At 47.1% G+C, this 18,228-nt stretch overlaps 1 protein-coding gene across 1 annotated transcript in view; it reads right to left on the bottom strand.

Moving 5' to 3' along the window:
* LOC138497419 (E3 ubiquitin-protein ligase TRIM39-like) overlaps positions 1 to 12,154 on the bottom strand; it is a 220,398-nt gene extending 208,244 nt beyond the window's left edge. The window contains exon 1 of the mRNA XM_069620887.1: positions 11,274 to 12,154. Within this exon, the coding sequence (XP_069476988.1) occupies positions 11,274 to 11,678 (405 nt within the window). The 5' untranslated portion in view covers positions 11,679 to 12,154. The remainder of the gene's footprint in view (positions 1 to 11,273) is intronic.
* Between the last annotated feature and the right edge of the window lie 6,074 nt (positions 12,155 to 18,228).

Genomic DNA, 18,228 nt, shown 5'->3' with positions numbered 1-18,228 from the left:
CTCCGTGTTAATTGTACCAAATCTGTACTCCTTCTGCTGAAGGAAGACACAGAAGAACCACGAGACCTGCTGGAGTTTTCTTGGTCACCCGAGATATTAGGTACTTGGGAGTGGTGGTGACAAGACATCACGCTACATTGATGGATCGTAACTATGAGTCATATATACACCAGCTAGCAGGCAAGCTAGCAGGCAAAACTCCAGTCTTGGTCGCAACTGCGGCTCTTCATAGAGGGTAGAGTTGCATTGATCAAGATGATGTTCCTCCTGAAACTTTTGTACCTTTTCTTTAATATCCGACTTTGGCCTGGAGAGCGATTCTTTAAGGAACTGGGCATGGTCATTGACAGTTTTATGTTGCATGCTGGAGTGGTCTGTCTAAAATGGGATACGTTATCTAGACACTATTCTCGTGGGGGCTTAGCAGCATCTGACTTTAGAAGGTACTGGAAGGTGGCCCAAGCACAATATGCTGCATATTGGTTTGCAGATGGCACCCTCTGCCCGCATATCAAAATCGAGAAAACATTCAACGGGAGACCGGGATGTTCAGTCGCTGGTACTCTCTCCACTATTTAAGGATCCTTGCCCGTTCGATGCTGCGAGTGCGACTGCATTTGTATGGAGCAGAGTGTGGAAACTAATAGGGGTCTTGCAACCATTCCAAGGCGATTTACCGATATGGAACTGTATCCGATCTCTCACCAGGGTAAGTGCGAATGTGGTACGACAATGGGCCCTAGATGGATTTGTGTCCAAGGGATATTTACATTACAGGAAGTTTTATCACTGCTCAAGAGGTGCCTGGTCTCATGCGTAGGCAGTTTGCACGCTAGCTCCAATATGGGGGACTACACAGACCGGTTAGGGAGACCTTGGAGGGGTTTCCAGTTGTGCCTCCTAACTATCCCGTGCTGGAGTTTGTGATGTGTGCGCATGACACCCGAGGCAGGGTATCAAAACTATATGACCCGATACAAAACCATATGCAGACCCCTCTGGTCAAGGCACGCTCCAAGTGGCGTGAGACTTGAATTTGGACATCACGGATGAAATGTGGGAGGACATGTGCATGCAAACCTGTAAGGTGTCTTTCAATTCCAGATTCCGTTTGATTCAGTTCAAGGTACTCCGCCGTGATCACTATACTCCTGCTAGACTACGGTTATTCAACCAGATGGGTACTGGCTTTTGCCCTAGGTGCAGATCAGAGGAGGCTGGATACCTCCATGTGTTGTGGGGTTGCCCGAAATTGCATGAATTTTGGGTAGGGGTTGGCTCTCAGATATGTTCAATTGTACAATTGATGCGACCCCGATAAACTGCCTATTCCATAGATTTGAGTCACTAAAGACATTTTTTTCATAAGCTGGCTGGCCTCTGTATGATACTGGCGGTACGATGCATATTATTGCTATCGCTAAAACCCACAAGCCCAACGACTCCGCAATGGCTGCGTGCTGTGTCCTGGGCTTCGGACAAGGAGGAACAGTGCGCCACCCTACAACCAGTTGGAAACAGGCTGGTTGATATCTGATTGCCCTACAAGGCCTACTTAATAAGGACACGGAAAGATGAAACAGACAGGTGATGAACTTTGGTTGGTAAAGACCCCATGCTCTTGGGACACTTTGAGAGGGGGATGATGCTGCTGGCCACAGCATTAGATGAGGGCCCGATTCTCACAATTAAACTTATGTTTGTGGTGCACAACCAACTGTTTGGAATGTTATGCAAAATGTTGATGCCAATATTGCCTGTACTGAAATGTCAAGCGCTTCAATAAATAAAGTGTTAAAAAAGTAAATAAGGGCCTTGTTTCAGCATGCATTTTAAGATTTACAGCGCCAGCAAATATCATTTATTGGTAGCCGCCTGCAACCCTTGATGGGCTAAGTGGAGTAAAAAGGAAAGAACCGCAGGTTATTGCAAGAGAAAGGGTCTATATTATTTGCTCTATACCAAGTGCAAAATGTGTTCCAAAAGCAGCGGTAGGGCAGTTGATGGTCTTCTAGTCGAAAGCAACACCTCCATAACGTCTTCCGGTAGGCCCCAATCTTTATACCTTAGTCTCTCAGAAATCAGGCATGCAGGTTCAGCATTATGATTCCTGGGTGAAGAAAACGGCCTCCCTCCTGCGAGAGTAAATTGCCCTCTCTGGGGCGACGGAATGAAGGGCAGATGGACATGTCCAGAAGGTACGTGCACCATGTTCTCCTAGCCAATGCAGATCATGGATCCCCCAAACCTCTTCAACCTCCTAAGGACTTGACAGGGACAGGCAGGAAAGCATATAGGAACGGAAAATCCCAGTCCACCACAAAGGCGTCACCGGAGCTCCTCTCTGAGGAAATTCCCTGGATCAGAACATGTCGCAATTCCTGTTGGATCTGAGGCGCAAATAGATCCACTTGCGAGGTTCCCCAGAGGGTGAAGATCTCTAGACTTCCTGAGCCAACTCCCAATCTTGGTAAAATCGTGCTCTGCCCGCTGAGAACATCCGCCGTCTTATTCTCTTTCCTGGTTAAATGAACAGCTGATAGAGGGATCCCGTTTTGTAGAGCACAAACCCAGAGCTGCATCGCCTGTGTACAGTAGTAGTGGAGGGTTCAAAATTGAGGGGAGCTGGGAGCTATTTAGCTCCTACTTGTAGCCCAGAGGAACCTGGTTAGCTTGGCACCTGCAACTACCAGGAGCTGCTTTTGGCTCCCCATGCCGACGGATGCCGAACAAACACACCTAAGTGAATTTAATTCTGTCCATTTAGGATTGTCTACAAATAAACATTTGGACACATCTAAAGCCTAAGACATCATACATAATGGACAAAATAATGAGTGGAAGTTACATTTGCGGAAGGCTATGTACTAGCGCCTCATTCCCCAGTGATAGCTCCTGGTCACTGCTCAATGCACAAGACCCAGGAGCTGCTTTTAGCTCCTGCTTATCCAATCTTAATTTCGAACCCTGTAGTGTCCTACATGTTCCCTTTTGTTGAGCTAACGCATGGCCACCATGTTGTCCGTCATTCTCTGGACCTTCTTTCCCTGGATGGAAGGTAAAAAGGCTATCAGAGCTAGTCTGATCACCCTCAGCACTAACAGGGTTATGTGTAGTCTTGCTTCAGTTGGTGACCAAAGCATGCTCATCGTCAGATCGCTCATATGTGCTCCCCATCCCATGAGGGAAGCATCCGTGACTACAATTATATCTGACCAGGTTTGCCAAAAAGGTTCCCCGATCATCCCGTTCTCTTTGCAGGCCCACCACAGGAGATCCTGTGCTACCTTGTTCGGAAACCTGAAAAAGACCCATCATACGGCCTGAAAACTGACGATTGGGATCTGAGGGCCCACTGGAGAGACCTCATCCTTAGCCGGGCCACCGGCACCAGAAAAATGCAGGATGCCCTGTGACCCAGCAACCTCAGAAAATCGAATGCAGGCAGATATTGTGCGTTCTGAAATGTCATACCCATCAGCAAGATATGTTGAGTCCTCAACTCAGAGGAGAAGCCTTCCCTGAGGAAGAGTCCAGGGCCGCTCCAATAAATTGGAGCTTTTCAGAAGGTGTCACCTGAGAGTTCTTGAAGTTGAGGGAGAAGCCCAGTTTGTAAAATGTATGTCATTTGTTAGATATTCGCTAGATCCGGTATGATCAACCAATGTACGATCTGCTACAGAATCGGAGTTAAAAGCAATTATTTAGAGGGAGGCTAACTTATAGTCAGCTAGTTAGCCCTCCCATAACAACAATTTGGACAAAAAGTTATTAATTTCAATAGATATTCGTTAGATCCACTTTGATCAACCAATTTCAATGTTTGCCTCATTCTGGTCACTTGTTTTGACCGTGTTAATCATGGGTAAGGAAATTCGAAAAAAGGGAATGCCTAAATAATCTAAATGTTTCATAGACGGTATTGGGTTGCCATTGTTACGCAATGTTGAAATCTCTTTTCCCAACCAAATCTGTTTATTTAGTTTATCCACTGCATCACAACAGACACAATATTTTACAACAATTCTAGCATCACAATAAACATTAGTTAGAAATATAAACAAAAGGAATCAACTTATTTCATCAGCACATCTATAATCCCTTCTATCCCCATCTGGCTCCACAATCAATAGTTACATCTCACTAGCTCCCCCCTCCCCACCGACACCCCTCCCCCCCTTCGAGTCAGCCAGTAGCCCTCATAGTAATGGAAATCTGAGGCGAATGGAAGGCTTACCAGTCACACCGGGACTTTCTCAGCATATTCTACAAATGGCAACCATACATTTCTATATTTCTCATATGTACCTACCATAAGGTCTGTAATTTTCTCAGCCACAATGGTTTCCCAGATTTTCACCCACCACATTCGAATCAGGGGCCCTTCTGAGTTTTTCTAATTACGAGCGATCATAACCTTAGCTGCCGTTAGAATTTATCAAGACCACTACATACAGTCATGGACAAGATTCCCTCCCCCATATTTCCATGGGGAAGCATCCGTGGATCCATCGGAAGGTTTATTCCTGTAATGCTTTGGATTTGTGTTAAAACCTCCTTCCAAAAGTGTTTAACCTTTCCACACGTCTGTAACAGGTGAGGCAGGGATCCCACTTCCGAGCAGCCTCGCCTGCGAATTGGAGAGCAAGTGGGATCTATCCTGTGTCATTTCTGCAAGGTCATATACCAGCTATAACATATGCTCACCCTGCATTCCTTATTAATCACACATCTAGAGCCCCCATGATTACGCGCCTAGGCCTCATCATTAATTTCCTCTCCCAGCTCCTCTTCTACTCTCCTCATATATCCCGGTCACTCTCTCACATCTTACTTATCTAGCAATTTGTAGAAGGTGGAAACCTTCCTTTTCTGTATCTCGGAACGTATCATTAGTTTCAGCGCTGCATGGTATCAACCCACACCAGGACTAATGTTTGGGTGAGAGGCCCAATGCCTTAACTGCGCATATTGGAATCAATCACTCTCATGTTAGGGGTCTCCCACTAATATATATGTTCCCCCAGATAATCCAGACCACCCTCTCTCCAACTGCTATATTGTGCACTATCCTTGCCTGCTAGTAAGTCCAGGCTGTTCCAAACCAGGGGGAGTGGGCTCAAAGCCGTCCTAATCCCTCATTTCTGTACAGCCCTTCTCTAGTAATAAATGGTGGTCGCTGTTGAGGAAAATATTGGGGAAACTGCATTATGTTGAATTATATCTACAAAGGGAAGGCAAGAAAGGGCTATTGGAGAACAAGCCTCCTCAATCTGCTTGCACTTGGCCGCCCCCTCCTCTCTCCTCCAAGGAAACATGTGCAATATTTGTGCAGCCATATTGTATTCATGGACATCTAGCACCCCAAGCCACCATTTTTTTACCCCCTCACCATAACCTTCCTAGATTTTCTGGCTTTCTTTTGCGCCCTCACCAATTCCATAATCTTTCCCTTGAGCTTCCTCACATTGGTATCCGGGACTCTAACTGGCAGAGCCAAGCATTGTCATAGCAATCTAGAGATCAGGTTCATCTTGATGGCAGTTATTCTTCCAAACCACAATATTTCTTGAACAAGTGATGGAAGTTGGTACAATTGATGCACAATTTATTGTTAGTGATCGGAACCCGCAGATAATGTATGGGAAATATCGCCCATCCGATCAGGCTAAGCTTAGCCTGGTCAGATTGCCTTTGTCGTAAAAAAGAAACACATTGGGCACTAGACATGGAGTAATTAACTGAGAAGCCTGATACAAAGGCAAATTCCTACGTTCCACCGTCAACATCACAAAAGATGTCGCCACCTCTTTTATCGAGGTCAAGGCATCGTCTGCATATAAGGATATCTTGTATGTGTACCCTTTAATCTCTATTCCCTGAATTTTGTTGTTTTCTCTCACACCAGAAGCAAGCAGTTCCATAGAAAAAGCAAAGATCAGGGGGACAGGGGACAGCCCCGTCTTGTTCCTATCAAAACCCCTATCTTAGGCATTAGTACCCCATTTACACTAATTACTGTGGAGGGACACATTGATCATTTGTTGGAAGGAGTTTACTAAAATACGGCCTAAACCCTTATGCCCCAACACATCTTTAATATATCCCCAATCCACCTTATCAAATGCTTTATGTGCATCTAATGCTATAACCCCCAGTTTGATGTTTGGAGTAGATTTACGCATCATTCAGGATTGTAATCATCCGGTATGATTTGCATTCCGTGAGGTCCTTCCCGGGTTTGGGTATCAGTACCGTTACCGATTCTTCCATCGCCAAGGTTATTCTTGCCGTAATAAAAAATGAATTAAATAATTTTGTCATGCGAGGTACCAACTGGTGCTGGAATGTTTCATACAATAATGTTGAAACCCAATTGGGAGTTTTATTCTTAAGGATTTTAATAGCCCATTGCACCTCTGTAGATAAGGATTCTTTAGGGCCTCCATGAGACCTGTAGGTAAACTTGGTAGAAAGGCCTTTTCTACATAATCAGACTGTAGTTCCACATTACTGGGTTCTCCCGCCATCAAGTTTCTAAATTAGTTATAGATTAGAGACGCCTTTTTCTCCTTGCGATACCGCGATATCCCATCCCCCGCTTTAATTGCTTGGACGTTGTTCAGGGAATTAATTTTCTTTAGTTTGTAAACCAACACTCGATTCACCTCATTGCTGGGGGGTACTAATTTTGTCAGGAAACGCACAGTGAGATATAAATGATTTGCTCAGGATTACACACTTTGGTTACGTGTGTATGTCTGCTTGGTGGGCACTGACCCCTGCACTGCCCATCTATTAAACCATGAGTGTTTTTCTTTTTTAATAGCTCATACTGCAAACTGAATTATTCCTAAATCCCCTCCATTTCGTCTCCCCTCCTCCCTCATAGTCTTACTCTTACTGTCACTCCTTCTCATCTTCAACCACTCAGTCATACAACAAAATTGGTACCACTAGCTAAATCCCAACAACTTACCTTCAACTCTCTCCAAACTATTCTCCACCTGCTGCACATTCCTCTCTCGTCTCTTGTTTCTCATCTCCTCTTCTGTCCTCAACCAAAGACCTCTCCCTAAAGACTGACTCTCCTGGTTGTTTATATCCCCCCTTTCCCGTCTAGAAAGTTATTTAAGCTTCCATTGGGTACTTGGGTCTCTCTGGGCCAATTTCTGCCTGGTCTATACACACCCCTCCTTCATGTTCCCTTTGTGGCTAGGATTCTTCCTGGGAGTCTTTATAAGGGTCTTTAGCCACACACACATTAAGCCTCTATTTACTTTCAGCCTCCCATGAAGACTCTAGTGTCCCTCCTGTATTACGTAAGTCACTATCCATATGGATCTTAGGTACTGTTCCCTACTCACTGCAGCTCTGCCTTTGCTGCTCATCTGTGGTGATTCTGGGGACACTGGCGGGCGCTTGGTCTCTCATTCGGCTACGGGACAGGAGAGGAAAGTCAGTTTGCCACAAGACAACCATTCCTTTCGGTCCAGGCTGGGTTTTGGCCATTGGACCCCTGCATTGTGGTGCTTGTAGTTCCAGTTGAGGGTCTCCGGAAGGTGTTGCTCCTTGGGTCCACTAGCCATTCCAGTGATAATTTCTGGGGAACCGCCGGAAAGTTTAGAGTAAGAGACCTGGAAATGGTAACCTAGAAAATATCTTCTAGGTACTGGGCTGCCATCCAACTCAACCGTGCCTAAGGCCGGCACTCCTCGTTGCCCAATCACCCATCACCCAACCAACCACAACCCACAACCCAACGAACCTAACATGGAACCACAACAAAAACTCCAAAGCTTTCCTGAAATATCAGCAGAGGCATTCGTAATGCTGGTCAAACGAAGCAAGAAAGCGGGATCACCCATGGAACCCTGTCCCCTAGACATCTACAAATCAATCCTCGCGCAAGGATCGCCAGCAGAACACTACAGAAACCTTCTAAATGTATCACTATCAACAGAGACTGTACCGAAGATATTAAAATCAGCATACATCAAGCCACTCCTGAAAAACACAAGTGGTGATGTAGATGACCTTTCCAACTACAGGCCGATCTCTAACATCCCCTACCCAGCAAAACTACTAGAAACCTACGTATATAAACTAACCCAAGAACACGTAGAAAAACACCACCTGCTGGACTAAGCTCAAATCGGTTTCAGAGCAGCGAGAGGAACGGAAACAGCACTACTATCCATCTGGGACGACCTCAAAACTAACGCGGACTCAAACACTACCTCAGCCCTTATTCTGCTCGACCTCTCCGCTGCCTTTGACACAGTTAGCCACGACACCCTGACCAAAAGACTACAAGACATAGGCATAACAGACACAGCACTACGCTTGGCCAAATCATTCCTAGCAGACAGAACAGAAACCGTATGGATAAAACCTTTCAAATCCACTCCACGAGTTAACGACTGGAGTACCACAAGGATCCTCACTATCCCCACTATATTTCAACATCTATCAGACTCCGGTCATCAGAATCTTCAAAAAATACAACATTATATGTTACAACTATGCAGATGACACTCAGATCATATACAAAATCAAAGACACCGATGCCAACCACTCAACCCTAACTGACTGTCTAAAAGAAGTCTTCAACTGGATGGATGCCAACAACCTAAAAATCAACCCAAGAAAGACTGAAATCATGACCGTATGCAAAGACCAAGAGAACGAAACTACCATCCCATGGCCTACGGAAATGGGAAACACACCAACACCATCGAAGGTAGTAAAAAATCTGGGAGTCCTAATGGACAACACCCTAACCCTGGGGCCACAAATAAATGCAACAGTGAAGAAATGCTTTTTCCTCCTCCACACAGCAAGAAGAATTCTACCTCTCCTCTACCTTCACGCACAAAACACTCAGTATCGTCGCCCTAATCATGTCAAAAATCGACTATGCAAACAGCCTCTACCTCGGAATACCAGAATACCTCCTGAAGAAACTGCAATGAATCCAAAATGCAGCAGCAAGACTACTCCTCAAACTATCCAGAAGAGACCACATCACTCCAGCCCTAAAAACACTACATTGGCTCCCAGTAAAACACTGCATCACCTTCAAAACAATGTGCATAACGCACAGGGCAATCAGCGGACAAGGAGCAGAATTCCTACAAAAAAAAATAATCTACAAACCATCGAATCCGCTTGGAACTCAAACCATACCTTAAGAAAAAAAAAACTTGGAGGCACCTCCTTCTACCACTTAGCCGCAAAAACTTGGAACAACATCCCGAAAGAAATAAGAAACACTGAAGACCACCTAAAATTCAGGAAATCACTAAAAACCTGGCTGTTCAACACCACAGACTAAATATGGAAACCAAAAACCGGAAAAAGGATGACAAAACCGTAAAGGACACAGACATCCCGACCCAAGAGGGCAACCCCCACGGCACCTGGACGGATGACACCGGATAGACTGAAACACAGGCGGCACGCACAGAAACTGAGTCAACTACCCCAGACAATCCCACCAACACTTTCGCCCACCACTTAGTTACCACCAGGTGCCACAGTGGTGTGGTATTGTCGAGATATTGGCAATCACCACACTGAGAGGTTGACATTGGCAGATGCACTGGCCACAGGAGTATGAAGGGAGGATAAGGGGAGCTATGAGAGAGCATGTTAGAGGTGGGGGCCAGAGGAGTAAGGAACCTTATATGCTAGTCGGACCCACATCAGGACAGAGCCGCATCAGGGGAGACTACGCAAGCCGAGCGCCTGAACTCAGGATAGAGACGCAAACTAACCAACCCTACTAACAATTTCCCTCTCTGCATACACCTTTCAAACTCCAAACCAAACAAAACCAAAACCTACAGCACAACAAACCGCACAAACTTCACTACAATGCAACAACAAAACAATAACACACATAGTCTCGCACAACAGTACACGACGACTACCGGCCGCAAACACCCCAAGCCCAGCCACCAACGGACCCCGGCTGCCAACAGCATATCAATGCTCTCTTGCACTTTTCCTGCCGCCTCCCACTAACTCAACCTCCCCTCCTCTTTCAGAGCTGCCAGAGCGCCAGGGGACCACTCCGGTGGTGATAGTGCGCGGTACAAATGTCCTTTAACATTAACATGTTTGCACAATCCATTCATAATGGGAGGCCCTCAAACGCCTCTTTCCCCACCCACAACTCACTTCCTCCTTTTGCTGTATACTTTTTCCATTGCAAACCGGCTTTGCCTAACCAAATGATGTTTTGTGCTGTCATACATTGGTGGTGTTCTGCTATTTTTTTAACATGTCACTGTTCTGGGCGGCAAATGGGCAGCATTATTCCTCCATCTCTACTTAAAACCTCAAATGGCTCTGCCAGAAAAAGTAAAACGCGACCCAGCAGCAAAGCCCTGTGTTAGCCAGTCACATCCAGGAACAGTGCACGGCCCCTTTACGCATGCACGAGCCGTCTTTCTTTTCTATATGTGCGCTTGCCTGTAGCATACCTTAGCACCACTTCACATGTGCAGCCTAATGGTGGAAGATGCGTATGGCTGCCTCTGACGCGTAAACAAGCACTGGCAAAACCAACAGTTTGGGATTTTGCTAAACATGGTACAGGTGTATTCGAAGCACTGCCATAAAGGTACTACCTGGCCATAAAAGGACAACAGCTGGGAAGTGTGCACGTGATGGCAATGCGTGTTTTTAACAAGAATGCAATGCAAGGAACAGGTGTAAGGACACATATTTCTCAAAAATCCAGTGCCCGAAGGCACACTTGTTGCAGACATTTTTACTACACAGGAGTGGATTTACAGCTGCAATGAAGCCATTACCGTTCAGAAGACTTTATAAATAACAATAGCAGCCCCAGCACCCTTAAACTACAGCCCAAAAAACTATTTGTTCCCCCAGAGTGGGGGGGCAGGACCAAAGACTGGTCTGAAAAAGGCTGGTCCCATTCTGTAATGGTGCAGTGGCCTGAAATAAAGATGGCCTGGGAAGCTGCCAGAGCAATGCCAGTCGTTGAGATTCATTTTAAAACATCCATTCAACAGAACAGGTTTAGTTTAGTGGGAAAGTGTAGCATCGTTAAAAAAAACAGACTAACCAATGTGTCACTTACATGCATATAATATCACTTCCCACGAGGTCACATCCCATGAATGCAGCTGTGTCAAAAGGTACGTGAGAAAGTTCGTCCCTCCCCCACTTCTGTTAGACATTAAGAGAAAGGTTGGTTGGCTTATGGTATATCTTCATTGTAAGAGATGTTTCCCCAGTACCTTACAACCTTTGAACCCTTCAGCTGCAGGAGCTGCGCTGTGACGTCCAGGGCCCGGAGATTCCCAGCACACGGGACACCTTTGACAGAGTGACTGGCAGTGGCTCTTCTGTGGCGAGTGTGCAGCCTGCAGTTGCTGGAACACTTCTGCAATTGCCGCCAGCCCCTTATCGGGCTTCAGGTTCCCCGGGGTGAACCTCTGCCGGCATCTGGGGCAGGATATGACGAGTTCACTCTGCTGCATGTAGCGGCTGAGGCAGGAGAGGCAGTAGCTGTGGCCGCATTCTATCGTCACTGGGTCCGTGAAGCACTCCATGCAGATCGGGCACGAAGCATCCTCGCGGAGACCCGCGGCTGCGCCCGCAAAGTACTCCATGCAGAGGCGGGGGAGACCCGCCGCGTACATGCTCGCCCCTTCCAGCGCCGGGCTCTTTGCTTACACCCGACTGGTCGTGCTTATTTGCAAAAAGGAGTGACCCTTTGAAGCAGTAACCATTCGGCCGATGAACAAGTCCGTCAAGTTGCAATGCATTGTGGTTGAACCCGTGAAACTGGTTTGCGCAAACCTACTGCACGGTGGTAACAATGTCACGAAAGCCACTTGATGTGATAACAAGCGGATGCACGTTTGCTGCCCATTCATGGGGGAAGGGTCACAGTCAGGCTTTTGAGCACTGACCGGGGAATTGGCATTTCTGAGGCATCTTTGGGTGTGGCTCAGCTGCGTGGGTGCGTCACGTCAGCCTTTGCGTGCTTGTGTCTGTGCGTACAGTGAACAGAGACGGGCCTTCTATTCGCATTGGCCAGGCCTTGTCTTCACTTCTCGCCATACCGGGTGTGGGCCTTCGAGGGGCCTCTGCAGGCCCGGCTGAAGAGGTGCGGGGGACCAGCTTCCCCCCTCCCCCCCGCCCATGCCCTTGGAGCTGAAAACAGTCCGAGGCCCCGTGCAGTGCATGCGTCATAACAGAGGCAAAGACATACATCCCGTGGTTAGTAGCCCTTTATTACGAGACCCCCAGAGAGCAGAAATAGGCATGTGTAACTGTTGGGAGACACCGTTTAGACAAGCTGGCTAGAAGGAATAAAGGCTGCTATACCCTCCACTCGACTGTCGCAAATCAACAGAGCGGTCTCATCCTAGTGCTGCAGCATAACCGTTGTGGCGTAAGATAGGACCCAACGCTTAGAGTTAAGTGATAATCACTTCTCAGCAGGTGCATTTCTCACACACCCAGGATCAGTTATTGTCACTTACCATTATTATGAACTAAAGTCTCTCTACCGGCTTCTCCTGCTTGAGTGTTGAGCTTGAGGCTTGCATAATAGGAGTAGTGCCTGGGTGGAGAAGGGGTGGGAGCCGAATGGAACATGTGACACTTGCCGCAACATGTCACCAATCACTGGACTCACTATTATAAAATGTACTGTTTAAATAACTCCAAAGACATTAAATAAGCGAAAAACACCCTATAAATCGTTGTGGGATATTATAAATTAAATTAAAAAAAACATTCTGATGGGGTCCTTGAATTCTCTACCATATGCATCAGAGTCCAAAACTCATCCTTCATTCTGTTTTATATAGATTCAATACTTATCACCCTTTCAGACAGCAGTATCTGCTAGTTTCACTGTCAATGTATTACATATCATGTCCTGAGGGCCACCTACATTCATTTATCTTCATATCACCTTGAAATCAACCTTCTGTTGGTTTCTATTAGTATTGCAGACATCTCTCCTCTTATCCTCTTGTCTTGCATTCAATAGCTTTCAGCAATGGTTTAAAGCACATAAAACACAAGCATGTCACCACTCACTGAAGGAAAATCTACTGTCTAAATGACTTCAAAGACATTTAACAAGTGAAAAACACCATCTGAACCATTGCAGGATATACATTAAATTTACAAAAAAAGAAATCTAATAGGGTCCTTGAACTCTCAACCTGATGCATCAGAGTTCCAACCCTTGCCACAGTACTGCCTTCAAAAGGTTAACCATTGATTCAGTCCTTATCAACTTTTCAGACAGCAGTTTCTGGCAGTCCCTTTTCTCTGTCAATGTATTACATATGTGTCCTGAGTGCCACCTACATTTATCTGCATATCACCTTGAAATAGCCTTTCGTTGGCTTCAATTAGCACTACAGACATCTCTCCTCTTATTCTCTTGTCTTGCATTAAATAGCTTTCAGCAATTGCATGGCTTAAAGCACATAAAACACAAGCATGGGAGGCGCTTTTGCGCGATCAGCTGTATGGACGCCATCGTGTGAGCTCCGTGTGGGAGGAGAGGACACCGGCACTAAATCGACAGTAAAAAGAGAGGGCTTGCCACAAGATCGACTGAGGAGAGTTATTAGAGGTGCGGGTACAGCCTTCCCCGAAAGCAGATGGAGTGTGGCAGTAGCGGCAGAGATATTTGATGAGGTTTGGTGGTGCCCAGGCGGGGCGTGTTACCTGCGATGGGCTGCGGTCGCTGGGGAGACTCCTCATCAAGGGAGGACCCAGCGGCTACTGGCCAAGGTGAAGCCTAGTAGTCGTGGAGGCAGGGCGAGGAGACCGTGTATGAGAGCGGAGCGTTCTCGTGGGATCACGGCCGTTGATCACACCGCCTGTGATATCAAGCCCATGGCGGGCGCCGGCTGTCGCGTTCCTCCACACTGGTTTGAGGAGGGGGTGTGCTGGGAGACGCCAGCTCTGTTCACCACTCAGGACTGGAGGACCCGACTGCAGGAGCAGCTGGAGTAGCCTGACTCCTGCGGCTGCCAAGAGGTGACGGGCAGCGGGTGCGGAGCAGCCGGGAGGATGTGAGGTGGGGAATTGTGCAATTGACTTTTCATATAAATCGGAACCTTGGGAGGCGCACGGCCCACCACGTTCGTGTACCGTAACACCCCGCTACATAAGTGGGAGGCTCTTTCATGAACTCTCGATTTCTGTAGACGTGAGTGTTAAGAAAGATTTCTGAACTCTGACCAGGAGGGGCAGAGTTTCAGAAGGCCAGCCTAGTTTCTTGGAACAGGGTAACCTCTGGACAAGCCAGACCAACCAGGGTAGCTATGGCAGGCGGTCAAGACTAAGTCTCAGGAGGGGTGAGGGTGACGGAAGGACCTCAATGAGCACACAGAGCAAGGACACTTACAAATTACTTCAGACAGGTGGTATATTAAAAATATAGACACATTTATTACAAGGCCTTTGTAACATAGACTATAGCAAAGAATAACAGTAACACTAAGTAAACCAATACATCACACTCAATACAATATATACAAGTCCATGGGGGGGTCTAAAGGGATGACTGCATGAAATATGTTGACAGCCTAGAGGGGAGGGAAACAGGCAGTGGAGTTAATATTTAGGCCCAATTCAACATCAGTTATTCACCTAACTACGAGGCAGTCCAAGCCCTAAGAAGAGGGGAGCCTTGTTCTCAATAGTACATGTATGCCAACGTACGCGGTTGTTCCAATGGGCAAAACAGGGTCTCTTCAGGGATCTCTAGCAGCTCGGGAAGGTGGATAAGGTGATGAAGAATAAGTTCCCACTATTCAAGAAGGACCTCCACTTGAAAGCAGAGGCAGTTCGAGAGTTCGGGATGGAGTCGCTATTTCGAAATAGCAGTGGACAGGAGAGGGGCCCCCAGTGGGCACTCATGCGTAAAGATGGGCTCTGGCGCTAGAGGCCACCGGTTGGGGTATTGATTACTCACCGGTCCCTGATGCAAGGAGACCCAAACTTCGGCAAGCTAGTCCAATTCGGTTGCAGGTTCGAAGGAAGCAAAAAGGACGTCTCGGCACCTTTTAGTTCCTGAGATCCAGCGAGGATTCCCAAATGGGACAGTGGCGATTTCTACGCTCCGGGTGGATGAATCGCCCCAGTTTCACTGCAGCAGGCTTCAGGGGCAAGAGGGTCACAAAAGCAGCAGACTTGCAAAGGACGTTGCCGCAGCAGGGCAACACGGTAACTGCGTTTACTCCGGTCCGGGAGCACTCATCTCACTTCAGACCTGGGAATGCCCAGTGTACGAAATTCGGTGTGAGGGTGTCGTAGACACAGAGCTAGCAGTATACCAAGTTTCGAGGGTCTCCTTGAAACGACGGCAGAGACAGAGCAAAGGTCCTGCGTAAGCTGGTCAGCCCGCTGGTTGGCCCAGGGACACTTCCGAGAAAGCTTACTTGCAGGTTTTGGTGAAGGTGCTGAGAATAGTTGGTCCCACTATTCCAATGGGTCGAAGCGTCTTCGCAGACCTTCTAGGACGACCAGATGCAGAGGGGTCCCACAGGACGGCAGCAGGCTCAGGGTGCCAAACCTTCCAGCGGGTCACCAGCGGTTCCTCAACTCAGCTTCGTAGTTGCAGGCTACTTGGATCCTATCCTTTGTTTTTTTTGAATATTTTTTTAAAAAACATTTTATTAATTTCAACCAAACAATACAAACCAAACAGGCAGTGCATATATCAACAGTTCCATTGTACATTACTTACTTCTAGCCACTGCTTCCCTTATCCCACCCCCCATTTCGTGCCTATTACTTTACACATTCCGTTTCTGCATCCTGTGGTAAGATCTCTCCTTTCATGGGTTCTGCTGGGTCTCGTATTGACCCAAACAGCTCTGCTATTAATGATTTCCAGGCCATCAGGGACTCTGTCTCCTCCTCCCCCTCAGCATTGCTCGTTTCTTGCCATACCATGGTTTCTGCCTCCGCCCATTTCTGCAAATCTTTCCACCACACCTCCACTCGCGGTCTATGGCATGTCTTCCACCCCATAGCGATTTTCCTCTTTGCAAGCACATATGCCAAATCCCTCAGTTTACTCACATGCTTGAGCTTCTGTGATCTTGGGAACCCCCCCCAACAAACAGGCCCACACTGTGTCCACTACAATCTTGACCCCCTTCTCCGCTAGTTTTCGCTCCAAAAGCATTCAATGACCGGGCATGACCAGAACATATGCACCATGCCCGCGTTCTCCTCATCACACTTGGGGCATGCTTGCCGTCCCGCATTCTCAAACCTCGATATTCTCTGGGGTGTCATATATGCCCTGTGCGTAATATACAGTTGTATCTGTTTCAATCTCGCATTTCTAGATACCTTCTTATGATACCCCTTAGCCCGTTCCCACATCCCGTCCTCCATCGGGGCTCCTACTTCCGTTTCCCAATCTAGCCTCAACTGTGTGACCTCCTTCCCCACTTTCAACATCAACATCTCATATATTCTAGATATCTCATGGCCCCCTTCCGCTATGTCGTATATCATATCTATGGTGGCATCTGGTTCTTCCTCCAGCACAGTTTCGGGCCATATTCTCTTAATTCTCTGCACCATTCTATGATGTGTAATATACTGGCCCACGTGCAACCCAGTTTCTTCCCACAGCCCCTCAAAGGTAATATATCTCCCATTGCTGCCAACCCAACCGGTTCCCAGTGGTTTCTGATTATCATCCTTAGCTGTTCATCTGCACCTGTTAATGCAACCAGTGGTACCTGGGGAGAGCATGGAGATAGGTTCTCCATCATCTGGCATGCCCTACGCCACATCTTCCACCCCAATAACATCATCTTGGGGCGCCCTTTCATTTCTGCCTTGGGTACCCACATCATCTCTTTCAAATAAAATGGTGCACAATCTTGTCCAAACAGCCTGGATTCAGAGGTCTCTTCATCAGAGAACCATTTGGCAACATACTGTAGTTGGCTCGCTACATAATAAACCTCATAGTTAGGCAGTTTTATCCCCCCTTTTTCATAGAAATTCTGTAGCTTCCATAGCGCCACTCTGTTCCGCGTGCCATGCCACAGGAAATCCCTGCACATACTGTTCAGTTTGGTAAAGAACTTCTTAGGTATCAGGTATGGTATGTTCCCAAAGTAGTGCAGGAGCCTAGGCAGGACCACCATCTTGAGCATTGCTCCACGCCCCATCATTGCTAAGGGCAACCTCACCCAAAATCGCATGCAATTTTCGATTTTTTGACTGGCCACCTCCGTGTTGCGCCTATGCTCCTCTTCCACTGTGTGGTATATGTCTATCCCTAAGTGCCAAAATGTACTGACTGCCCATGGTACCTGCAATACGGGTAACTACTCCAATGGAATCCCTTTATACCCACCTAATGGGAACATGCTAGACTTCTGGGGTTTCCCCGCTATACCAGACAACCCCGCATATCTCTCCATTACTTCTAGAATATATTGGAGATTTTCTTCCGGGTGCCGCAAGTACAGCAGCATATCATCTGCGTATAGGGAGATCAGATGTCATTGCCCTTTCGCCTCAATGCCTATGGTATCATATTGTTGTCTCAAGTATATTGCTAGAGGTTCCAGGGCCAGTATGTAGAGCATTGGAGACCAAGGACATCCCTGTCTGGTGCCCCTGCGAAGCTGCCATCTTTCTGATATCACTGATCCTGTCTTGACTCTAGCCAGCGGTTCACTATATACTATTTTTGCCCACCGTACATATCAAGGCCCCAACCCATAGCCTTCCAGGGCCGCCAGCAGCCATGGCCACTTGACCGAATCAAAGGCCTTTATTGCGTCCAAGGACACAATTGCCATTTCACCTGCGTTTTCGCTTCCATACTCAATAATTCGTTGGAGTCGTCTATGATTATTAGAGATGTTCCTATTTTGGACATAACCCGTCTGATCAGGGTGTATTAGTCTACCAATAACCCTCTTCAATATATTTGCCAAGACAGCCGTCAATATCTTGCTGTCTTGATTCAGCATCGACAGAGGCCGATAGGAGCTAAAGCTATGCCCAGGCTTATTAGGTTATTAGGTTTGGGAAGCGGTATTATAATCGATTCTCTCAGTGACTCTGGCAAACTTCCTGTCTCAAACGCTTCATTTAACATTTCTAACAGTGGGGGGAGAACCTCTTCCATGTATACTTTATAAAATTCACTTGGGAGTCCATCCGCCCCCGGGG

This window comes from Ambystoma mexicanum, chromosome 5q, assembly GCF_040938575.1.
Source record: "Ambystoma mexicanum isolate Mex_15411 chromosome 5q, UKY_AmexF1_1, whole genome shotgun sequence".
In the NCBI taxonomy this organism is placed as follows: domain Eukaryota; kingdom Metazoa; phylum Chordata; class Amphibia; order Caudata; family Ambystomatidae; genus Ambystoma; species Ambystoma mexicanum.
This window is presented reverse-complemented; position numbering and strand designations above follow the sequence as displayed.